Source organism: Ilyonectria robusta (genome assembly GCF_021365365.1).
Source record: "Ilyonectria robusta strain PMI_751 chromosome Unknown BGZ61scaffold_80, whole genome shotgun sequence".
Classification (NCBI taxonomy): Eukaryota; Fungi; Ascomycota; class Sordariomycetes; order Hypocreales; family Nectriaceae; genus Ilyonectria; species Ilyonectria robusta.
Genome location: NW_025764514.1, coordinates 60,496 through 72,128, shown reverse-complemented (window position 1 = coordinate 72,128; position 11,633 = coordinate 60,496). Strand labels below are relative to the sequence as shown.

General features: G+C 47.9%; 2 protein-coding genes across 2 annotated transcripts; one reads left to right on the top strand and one right to left on the bottom strand.

Moving 5' to 3' along the window:
- Positions 1-2,735: 2,735 nt before the first annotated feature.
- Positions 2,736-4,142, bottom strand: BGZ61DRAFT_541922 (uncharacterized protein; the record flags this gene model as incomplete). Its single annotated transcript, XM_046255108.1, has 4 exons — positions 2,736-2,801; positions 3,008-3,394; positions 3,499-3,507; positions 3,669-4,142. 4 exons carry the CDS (start codon positions 4,140-4,142, stop codon positions 2,736-2,738), a joined length of 936 nt encoding a protein of 311 aa, XP_046093736.1.
- Positions 4,143-7,120: 2,978 nt separating this feature from the next.
- BGZ61DRAFT_576492 (trehalose synthase) lies at positions 7,121-10,033 on the top strand (the record flags this gene model as incomplete). Its single annotated transcript, XM_046256222.1, has 6 exons — positions 7,121-7,658; positions 7,731-8,119; positions 8,191-8,466; positions 8,544-9,089; positions 9,140-9,249; positions 9,318-10,033. Exons 1-6 carry the CDS (start codon positions 7,506-7,508, stop codon positions 10,031-10,033), a joined length of 2,190 nt encoding a protein of 729 aa, XP_046093735.1. The 5' UTR covers positions 7,121-7,505.
- Between the last annotated feature and the right edge of the window lie 1,600 nt (positions 10,034-11,633).

The window sequence follows — 11,633 nt, the reverse complement described above, 5'->3', positions numbered from 1 at the left end:
CTTGAAGCGAATTGGAGGCAATTGACGATCTAAAATGCTATTGCATCAAGAAGCAATCCTGAAAAAAGTATGCTTATGAGGATTGGATTGCCATCGAATCGGGGGACACATGACAAATATCAGTAACAACGGGCTCTCCTCAATTCGGACGTAACAAGCCTAGTACAAACTTTCACGCAGGTAAACAAAGCCATGCATATTCGGTTTTCGGCGAGCTTCCACTGGGGATATCCGTGTCTCTGCATCTCCTCCAGCACCTATACCGAAATCATGGCTTAGGCGTCAAATTAAAAAAAAGGCCAATGCGTGGAACAAATGGTCACCGTGCACACATGTCAGCCATTCGCAAAGCGCCTCTTTGGACGTCTCGGTACTCGGCATGCCTGGCATTGTCTCTAATTCGCTGCCGAGCGACGACATGAGAAGCTGCTCAAAGTCAAAGGGAGGGCCGTCAAACATTAAATGACATGATGGCGGCGACTCCCCGCATGCAGCCGGTCAGCACCGAAAAGCTTATGCTGGCGACGGGTCACAGTTGTCACTTTCGTCTTCACGATAAGGGTCTGAGAGAAAAATCTTCCGGACCTTTTTCCGCTCTCGGGGATCCTTGGGGATGGAAATGGGAGAGAAAAGTTTGATGAGAGTGAACACGGCGCCAAGTAGCGTTGGAGTTTCAAGGGTAGACGCGGGGCGAGGACCAATAAGAATGCCACTCAGAAGGTGTGCTGTGTCACGAGAAATCGAGGAGTATTTCTGTTTAGGAAGAATTTCGTTGTTACGGTCCGCTAGTGGTCTCCCCCAAGGAGTATGATGATGAGGGGGAAGGAGGGTCATACGGTCTTGAGCAGGCAAAATGCCACAAGCCACATTACAAACAATACGAAGTCAAACGGGAAGCTCAAGAAAAGAGTATCAAAGGGCGGGCAAAGAAAGAAGGAGTACCAATGGCGATGCCTGCGATGGCCATGGTGTAGATGATCCGTCCATCGGCGCTCGCCCCGGCGAGGGCAATTACAGCGCAGACAAGTTCCCCAAGATGGCCTGCCATAAACTTTGCAGTACCCAGCAGTTAGAATGGGCCGCCATATAACCGCCACATGCTTGTAACCACCACAGATCTCTACTTAGCGCGAGCAAGCGAGGTGTGGGGAATTATGATTCTACAATGCAGATTCATGGCGTATTTAGTGGATAGTGTCTCCCGGCTGAAACTTCAAGGCCCTGATCGTTTGACGTTCGGCACCAGCCGCCGACAGATGACATCTGGTGACAATAAATAGAAGAGACATGCGAATGGCGTGATGTTGAAGTGGATGGTTCGATGGTTGTCCGCCCAAACCAACTTCGAGTCACCATATCTGTCCTGATTGCTCAACCAACGTCGATTTTTCTGCAAGTGACGACGAAGAGAAACTTCTTCCATTGTGAACTTGGCACTCACAAATTGATGGAATCAATCAATAATGGGCTCATGCGAGCTTGCACAGGTGATGCGGAAAGACCGGCCTTGAGCCTCATGCTCAGGGCCGGGCCTGAGGCATCATGCCTTGTGTCAGATCTCGTGATCCCGTAAGTGGGGTCTGACGGTCTGAGTTGGGGGCCTTTGGCACAGCGAAATGTACGATCAGATGAGGCCAAAATAGGTTGATTGAATTGATGATAATTACGACGTTAATAACGTCGTTATGACTGATGGATTTTCTGTGTTGTTGATCATCTTGACCGGCGAGGGATTTCCCTCAGTTACGGTCTCCGAGACCCCCGCTTCCTTAGTCATCCGCTGGACCGGATCCCTCCGTCTGACAGACCCTTACGGTCCCGAGCCCTCAACCACAAGATAGCTCAATCAACCTTCTTTACACATCTTGATGATACCCTCACTTACGTGACGAGCGACCCTTATCGCATCAACAGGCAAAGGCATTGAATTGGTTGGAGTCGCAGTCTGTGTTGCTCTCTAAGCTTGTCACGACCATTTTGTGTTACTGTGATTTCAGACATAGGGCGCCGTGGACGGATTCATGACGCGACATCGTAGACCGAGCAGGTGAATGTAGGATGCACGTTCTATGTCCCCAGTCATTGGTGGGGCATTGCCCACTAGTGTGAGTATATGGCACTATCGATACCCTCCGAGTCTCGCTCCCTTACCCTTTGAAGCTCGGGAGTGTTTGTGGCACCCCATAGCTTGGGCGCGGCCATCTTCTTGTCAGAGGGCTAGTTCTCCCGTGGGTGAAATCCCCGAATACTCACAACCGGTATAAGCCCCGGCGGCCCCGGCGCCGTCTTCGTCTTCGTCGACAAGGATACCCATGCAGTGGCACAGACTTTTTGATGTGTCACTCAGCCCGCCTGGCATCAGCCCGTCCATACTTCGGAGATTAACTCGAAATGGGAATCGACGCAATGCCGTGGCCTTTATGTGGTAGGTATTTGTATTTAAGCCTCCCCCAACCTTCAGATTCCGGGCTAAGAAACGTAAACGTGGATAGACAGAGCGGTCTGAAGGAACAAGGCTCCAGGATGACTTTGTAAATATTAGTCAAATTATTTTTTAGCCCAAAAGCGAATAATACAGGCTTCCTATCTCCTGAAGAAAGGAAGCCTGCTGATATTCGATTATCAAAGCTTCCTTTCACAACGTCAATAAAGCTATTTACTAATTCAGGCTTGAAAAGCCTTGATCTTGGGTGTGCAACATGCATGAGCTCAGTCGTCTTCCCTGCCACACTTTTTTATGCCTCTGTCTGGAAAACCTTTACCTCGGGTCCTTCAATCTTCTTGACCTTGCGCCCCTCCCACTAGGACATTAGTCCTGCAAATATGCTGACGCCACAGCCTAGGCCGATGAACGTACCGGTAGCCCATGTCTAGTTTATCCGAGTCAGTTAATTGCGTTTAAAAATAGGGGCGGATTTACCATAACTGCAGTAACTCACAGGTCTGTTAAATCGATTGTAGCTGCATATGAAGTAATAAAGGGCGACCTGGAGAAAGGTGTTCAAACCATCATCCAGATAGGAAAGCCCAGTTCCCAGACGGGCGTTGGAGGGGCAGTCTCCCCAGTGAATGTGGCGGAGCGGACGATACCAGCACTCGTCGTCTCCGACGCTTCAGTCGAATCCTCAGTTGCCCAAGCTGGTGGGCGGAACCAGGACTTGTTCTGATCGGCAAGTTTCAGCATGGCCGGGCGATCCTTGCAATGAACAGCGCGAAAGAAGAGGTAAAGATCACGGAAGCGCCAAGGTGCTAGGCCGAAGGCTGTTACGCAGAATAAGGCATTGAGGATCTGGCTGTCGATTTCGAGCCATTTCTTGCCGGGCGAATTGTCGTCATCTGCGCTGGGATGGTTCATGGCCGGAGCAGCTTTGAGGAGTAGGAAGAATAGCATTGCCTAGGCACAGGTTAGAATATGCTTGGATTAGATAATTCTATGATGTTGGCGTGGATCATGATGAAAGACTGGGGACCATTCGGTGTGAGATACTGGTAACTTACACCCCATGCCTATAGTCACGTTAGTAAGGTGCACTTGATAATATTGATAGAGATGGCATACAACAATGTTCAAACAATAGAGAGTAATAACAAATCCAGCCGGCGTCTTAAAAAAACTTCCAAAAAGCTTTCAGGCCGTTGAGAATGGTTGGACCCCATTTTTCCTTGACGTCACCCTTGTGTTTCTCATAAAAGCTGCGACACCGCTGTCGCAGATGGCGATGCTCCTCGCGCAGATTCCAATGGGAATGCGGATGATGCTCACTCGACGACGCAGCAACTTCCCGGGTGGATTCATCCACATCGGCGAAGAGGACGGGCTCCTCGCCTGGCGTAGAATCAAAATTAGGCGTCGTCAATGTCGGCCGACGGGTGTTGGACCGGACCAGCGTTAATTCGCCGTCCGGATCGCGTACGGCAAAACGAACAGAATGACCCTGCGCGTTGAAGGCGATGTTTTCACCGCCAGACTCGGCATCACGAAGTTCGGTGAGATTGGGAGCTTGGGCGATGGCGGTGCCGGCAGCTTGCCACATTCCCAATTGAGGATTGGCGTTAATAAGGGGGATGAAGGCTCCTCTGACGCAACCGACGAAGCTATTATTAGGGCCAGACGACAGCGATGATAGAGCTAGCTCTGCCATATGGATATTTGAATGAGATATTAATGCTATTGCTAATAGCTTGTTAGAGGAGAAATGACATCGTCTCATTTTATCTTTTCAAGCTTAGTGAAACTGCGATGATGGAGGGAGGATTCGCCACCGAATGCGTCTTCCGCAGATGTAACCCGAGTCTAAATTCTAAGAGGAGGAATAAATCTTAGAAAAAAACCCGTTTTTTTTAGATGAGATTTTTTATCGTACTCGACCGAAAAACAAAGAAAGAGAATCCGATATCACTCAACTTAAAGCTGATAACACTGAGAAAGACGGTGATAATAACAATTCTCGCGGCATAGAAAAGATGCTTCATTAGAGATAAAAACATACCGTCTTTCAGAGTGGCGTTTGCGAGGTTTTATTTCTGTTAATCGACTTCACCTCCGCAATCAAATCTCATTCTCACCCTCTGGATGGCGCGCTTATCCCGACTAGGAGTTGCAAATTCAATGTTTCTAGACCTTTGATTCGTCTTTGGTGATGTGAGATTGCCTGTTTCAACTGTAATAGTCTGGCCAGGGTCGTCAATGACGAATCAGCTGTCCAGTGGCTTGTTGACGTTAAATGGCCACAATCCTGACCCCTTCTAGCCAGCTTTTGCATTAGCTACTGTTAAGGCGGTAATCCTTGCCTCAAAATAGCACTTTGGGAAGACTTCTTTCCTTGTGGGGCTGGTCTTAATGAGGGGATTGGCTAGGGTTAGCGCAGCTCGGTATGCAGCCTTAAGTGGCCCAAAGACTGATATATCAAGAGGCTGAAGAACATGGCTTGTATATGGTAGTAAATAGACTAATTGGATCTTGTTTTTAATATAAACACGCATAAAATCAGGCGTTGCGTGTGACCGGTGGCTATTAAGAATAAGAAGCCGCTTTTCATTGAAGTTTTCCGTCTTTAAGCCTGGAATAAAGACCTCTTTTGGCTATTCAAGTCCAATTAGATCAGAGGTCTAGCCTTTAGAAGATGATGTTAATGCCTAACTGGTTAGAAAGTCCATTTCCTTAGAAAACTACTGCTGTTATAAGTTTTTGCCTTTAAAGATAACTAATGGGTTAAGGCTGTAACGGGCTGTGCCCGTAGGTGGCCTCGGGAACCCTCAGCCTTTCGTGGCCCACTTTTACCTTTAAGCCACCATGACGAGTATATTTATGGATAGACCTCCTCTACTCTCTTTCTCTTCTTCTTCTTTCCTTAAGTTTAGTATACTCTGTAGAGTGGCCTAGCTAGTTGCAATACACTACCTTGAGACCGTTACAAGGCCCTTTTCTATCCTAGAAATTACCTTAATAATAGTGGTCTAATAACAGCTGCTTAGATGTTTCTTAATTAGTAATTATAGCTTTAACTAGCTAATAATAAGCCTATTAATTCTGAGCTCTTAGAGGATCCTAGTTATTATAGCTTAAGTTAGAATTAAGCAGCTATAATTATTACAAGCTAAGCCTGGATGTCACAGTCTAGGTTGGGACCAGGCAGTTACAACTAGCAGAACTATGACATGCCTACTTTTTCTCTCCAGTTATAAACGCAATTACTAAGAAACTAAGATAATTACTAATTAAGCTAATGGAAATTACTATAATATAGAGCTTAAAGATAATCATTGTATTAATCAGGGATGCCTCCGGCTCCCTCTTTTCTCAAGAGAGGTTTTCTAGTTATCTAACTCAGGCTAGGATATCGGTGTATCAGAGGTTTATGTATCCGTAAATTCGGGTCTGATGTCACCACACGAGGGGTCAATCCAACAGCTAGCTAAAGCGGCTGTGTCGCTATTGTCACGATGTGTATTTGGGTAGCTGGGCGTGTACATGGCGTGTGACTGCTATAGCTATATGTTGGATTGAGACCCTGTATTACGAAACCTCTGATAGATTGATATCCTGACCTTAGTCAGAAGGGGGGTATGATAACCCCTCTTCCGGCCGATCCGGATGACCAGATCAAGCAACAATCAACATCATCATCACTGCATTAATCCCTATTTGATAGATCGAATTGACCGTAACGGATCCATCACCTTCTCCAAATTTTTAAAAATTTCCATTTATCCGATATTAAAATACATTGCTCACACCGAACTTTTGGTATAAATCAATGTATCTGAAATTGGCTAGTCGACGTACCCCCCCTGTCAGAGACAAACGGGGGGGTTGAGCTGTAGTGAAATGTCGAGACCCCCCTAGTAGTGTTTTTAGCGTAGGCAAAGACTTTTGATATGGCCTTCCGTATGTGCGTGACCATTAGGATTCCCACGATCACATCCCTCTTGCTTGAATATACTCTTTAGCGTCTCTTTTCTCTTGCTCAGCTATGGTAGCGCTCAGGCGTTAGATACACCACCCATCCATCATGGAGTACACAATCGTGGCCTCTACTAATTTGTGTGGTTGCTCATTTAGAGTTGATGTCGTAATGTCTAAACTTTGAAGAGCGGTTGTTGGTGTGCATACTTCCCCAGCCCATTTCATCAAGGAGCAGCATTCAGCTCGAATGCAGCGGAGATTGAAATCAGTCAGCCACCGTATGCTATGTTTTTTGGCCGTAGATATAAGGGGCAATAGAACAAAAGCTGGCCTCGCGCTTCTGAAGGCTGGCAAGGAAACAAACAGCAGTCACTAATGTTGTGACGCAAGCTCTGAAAATTGCTGCCCGTGGGTGGGGATATCAGCTTCACTTACCCTACACATTTTACCTTGCAACCAAGGTGGAATGGCATTATAGTATTTGTTAGATTACACCGTCAGGCCAAAAACGTAGTGCACCACTATAAGTGGTAACTGCATGTGCATCTATATTCATATACGCAATCTGACAGTATTTTAACAAGGGAGGATGAGCAACTGTGATATCACCTCCTGCCATGTCACCCCACTGCTATGTCACCCCCTGCCATATCACCCCACTGCTATGTCACCCCACTGCTATATTACGCCACTATCGTGTCACCTGCCTGTCATGCCACTACTCCGTAGATGTGGCGCCAATGGCATTCACATGTTCACTGAGGGTTCCCTCGCGCCCCAATCCCCAGGTTGACTGTTGAGGACGTTTGTTCGCCATTAAAGCTTCAACTTCTGGGAGACCTTGGCTCCCATCATATGCTACTGCAGAGGCGTCAGTTCACTATTCAGGCTTACATCATAGTTATCATCAATTTTGCCACGAAAGAGGTTAAGCCAATCATATGGTAAGATGAGAAAGTCAATAATTGGAAGATTGGAAGAGAAAATTGCCGGATATTTTACTATATCTTGACAAAGTCCAACCCTCTATGAGTATACGTACCGTGAAAACGACCTTTGTTATGCACCTAAGAGTTATCGCCCGCTACATCATTCAAGCATGGACCCCAGTGATCAGAGCGTGAACGACCAGACAGCGGTCGCAGCTCCTCCTGTCAATCGCGAAGACTTCCAGCGGCGGCCGTCTGCATACCAGATACGCCAGCTGAAGAGCGACCTGGGAAAGTACACCTGGGACGGGCCACCATTCCACGTATGTCGCTGTCCCATTGGCACTGTTGAAACCACAAATTAGGACGAGCATCGCTCTGACTTACTCTAACAGGCCATATACGCCGGCATTGCTGTTAATTACCACTTCGCCAATAGGGGAGTCACACTCGCTGTCGCTGTTCGTGATAGCTCATACATGCTAGACTACGCGCAGCATGATATCTCCTCCGGCAACCTGCGTCCAGATTGGCCCGCGATCACGGATCATATCATCGTGACAGCGAGAGAATATCAACAAGACCATGCCGAGAAGTTCATCGGCTTGGCCATGTCGGCTGACTTGGCTGAACGGTGTCCTGATTTGTGTGCTCGCCTTTGGCTTGAGCTGGACATCATACCCATTGTACTTCGGAAGGTGGAGGAGAAGAGTAGTTGGGGTTCAAACGATGAGACATTGCCATTCAAATCGCTGGACGAACAGGCTGAGTCGATGGCAAGGAAGTGTATAAGGCAAGTAGTAGCATCCCTCGGCTTCTGAAATTTAGTAACTGCTCTTTTCTTACTGGCTGTAGATTCTTTGGTCCCAGCCAAGCCCCGGTCCTAGAGATTGGCAGCAAAGGCGTTGTTGAAGTTGACGCTGCGTTCCATGTCAAGTTGACGAGACTCTTGGACTACGAGAAGACGGTGGGGCCGGCAACCTGGTCCGCAGTCAACAAGTTTGCCAATGACCTCAAGAAACAGCGAGTGAAGATAGCCTTCTTCAGTGCGACCCCGCAGGGTGGCGGTGTTGCCTTGATGCGCCATGCCCTTGTCCGGTTTGCAAAGGTACTCGGAGTGGATTTGGAATGGTAAATTCGCCTCCAGGTTCGCTCGTTTGCAGCGAGCTTATATTATGCCATGCACTGTTGATTTCATTACTGTGCAGGTATGTCCCGAAACCCAGGCCTGGCGTCTTCCGCATCACCAAGAACAACCACAATATACTCCAAGGTGTAGCCCCCCCGGGCACGCGTTTCACACCAGAAGAAAGGGATATTGTCCGCGATTGGGTCCATGAGAATGCAGACCGCTTCTGGCTCAAGCGAGCCGGACCGCCAGCTCCTGAGTGGTTGGAAAAGTATGCCCCGTCACTTCCTCACTTGCCAGTATTCCCCTGGTTCCAGAAAAATGGTCCCTTGGTTCATCCTGTCGAGGGTGGCGCCGACGTAATCATCATAGATGACCCGCAGTTGCCATTCTTGATCCCTCTGATAAAAAAGCATACGCCGGACAGACCGGTTATTTACCGAAGTCATATCCAGATTAGAAGCGATCTCGTCGCCACGCCGGGCACTCCACAGGCTGAGGCTTGGGAACTTTTGTGGGAGTCCATCAAGCAAGCGGATGTCTTCATCAGCCACCCTGTGCGTGCGTTTGTGCCAAAGAACGTGCCTACATCGACGGTTGGATATATGCCTGCGTCAACTGACTGGTGAGATGCACCCTGAGCACTTTTATGATTCCCAACTTACCGATTATTAGGTTAGATGGATTGAACAAACCTATGAGTGACTGGAGTATCTCCTACTATGGGCGAATCTTCAATTCCCAATGTCGAGAGCAGTATATGCCCACAATTCAGTTCCCAGAAGGTAAGGACGTCTGAGATTCTAATCTTAATGCCTTTTATAAGTCGCTCTAACCTTTCACTCAACCCTAGAGGAATACATCGCCCACATTGCGCGGTTTGACCCTTCCAAAGGAATATGTGACGTGCTCGTCTCATACGAAAAGTTCCACAAGCTCCTCTGTCATTCCCTTCCCGACAAGAGACCTCCCAAACTGCTCATCTGCGGACACGGGTCAGTTGATGACCCAGACGGCACCATTGTCTACGACACCGCCCTTGAGTATGTCGACCAGCATCTCAAGCACCTCAAGCACTTCATCTGCATCATGCGCATCGGTCCCAGTGATCAGATGCTCAACGCACTACTGTCCAAGGCGAAAATTGCCTTGCAGCTCTCAACCCGTGAGGGTTTTGAGGTCAAGGTGTCGGAGGCTCTGCATAAGGGCAAACCCGTGATTGCGACGCTGGCCGGTGGAATCCCACTGCAGATCCAGCACGGCAAGAACGGGTTCCTCGTGGATGTGAGCGATACAGATGCTGTAGCTGAGCATCTGTTCCAACTCTGGACTGACCAAAAGCTCTACGATCGTATGAGCGAGTATGCGTCCACGAACGTCAGCGACGAAGTGAGCACAGTAGGTAACTTGCTCTCGTGGCTGTACCTGGCGTCTGAATTGTCCAAAGGAAGAATTATTCAGCCAAATGAGCGCTGGATCAACGATATGGCGCGAGAAGAGGCGAACGAGCCGTATCAGCCGCTGGAGAGCAGGCTGAAACGGGCGCTACACACGAGCGCGGCGAAGTGAGCAGCTATATGTCACATTCACTAGCAGGTTGCAAAGGAAGTCATAGGGGAAAGCTCTTGATTTCTTGCTATCTAAGGGTTCAAAGGCAGGCTCTTTATGCCTTTCAGGGCTATGTTGGATAGCTCCTCTGAGGGCTCTGTTAAATATATGCATTTGTCAGCTGTGGCAAGCTTCGTCAGCTTTTTCATCGTTGATATCGTCATTTTCTAGGCTTCCTTGGAATTCCTAGTTGATCAGGTTGATCAAGTGGGGTTGAAGCTGTTCTTGACTATCACCCTCGGCTAGGCTCGGTTGACTCTCATAATGACCCGTGTGACACTATCCCTTTGAGCGTCGTAAGGCAACACCTAACTTACATACCGCGCCCCATATGACCCCCGCCAAGGCCGAGGTACATGGAGTGACTCCAAGCACCAGCGAAATCAACCCCGCCCAATTCACCATACAACTCATTCTGTGCATTCTCATGGATTCCCAACAGCTCTCTAGCCAGGCAGTCAATGCGTATGATGACAATAGCTTCATCTGTATTGATGACAGCCGCCGCGAGCAGCCAGCCGATAACACTTGCAATGTGGGATCAAAGTTGGGCTTCGGGTTGCGGGTTGGGACGTGTGTCGCGAAAGGATAAAATAACACAATGAAATCAACCAAAAATCAGCCACAACGATACGCGAAATAAAAAGTATATGCATCGATGGAGAAAAGTCTATTTGATTTGATGAAATTAAATTAAATATTTTAATGTCTTCAACAAGCTTTTTATGCTTCATTCAAGTCAACAACATGGATGTACAGGATAAGTCTAAGTCTATCCCTGTCAGGCCGTGGGACGGACGGTATCCCTGTCAATTCTCCGCGAGCCAATCAGGATCAGTTTATGTTACCAAACCCCTGTCATCATCTCCACACCTTTGATAAGATAAGACCCTGCCGGACCGCTACAACGTTGACCCGGTAAAGTGGGGCTTCCCCCCGGAAAAGAACAACGGCAACAGGACCACTTGATTGACAAATTACGTTAATCGTCTTGTCCGATAGAAAATGGAGAAAGCAACTGAATATTTATGTCAGCCCCCCTCTCACCCGGGATCCTCTGAATCCCAAGCTTTGGTTGTAAGATAGTATGGAAAAATATGCCCTAGGTAGCAAAGAAGAAGCTCCAGAAGTAAAGACCGCTTTTCCGCTTAAATATGAAAAATATGATGACATTGAGCTCAATGACGTTGTATAGGGCGATGAAGGATACCATTGCAGGAGCGATGGGGCCATCGACCGAGGAGTCGTCCACATAGCCCATGTTGAAGGGCAGATGGAAGACGTCTTGAGGAGTGAGCGATGATGATCTCGAGAAATATGAAATACGGGCAGCTGAGAGAAATAAGAACTTTTATCTTGACACTAATAACAACCCCTGGAAGTCAATGCACTAGAAATGGGCTGAAGGTTAATGGAAAGCATCAACAGAAGTAAAACCAATCGTAGGGCAGAGCTGTTTAAGGGTTCACCTCCATCAGCACCAGCCCCTTGTCATGGAAACCTGCCCTAGACTGTCGTTGCGTCCGTTGCACTAGTCGATTTACCTTTGCGGATTAGGGAC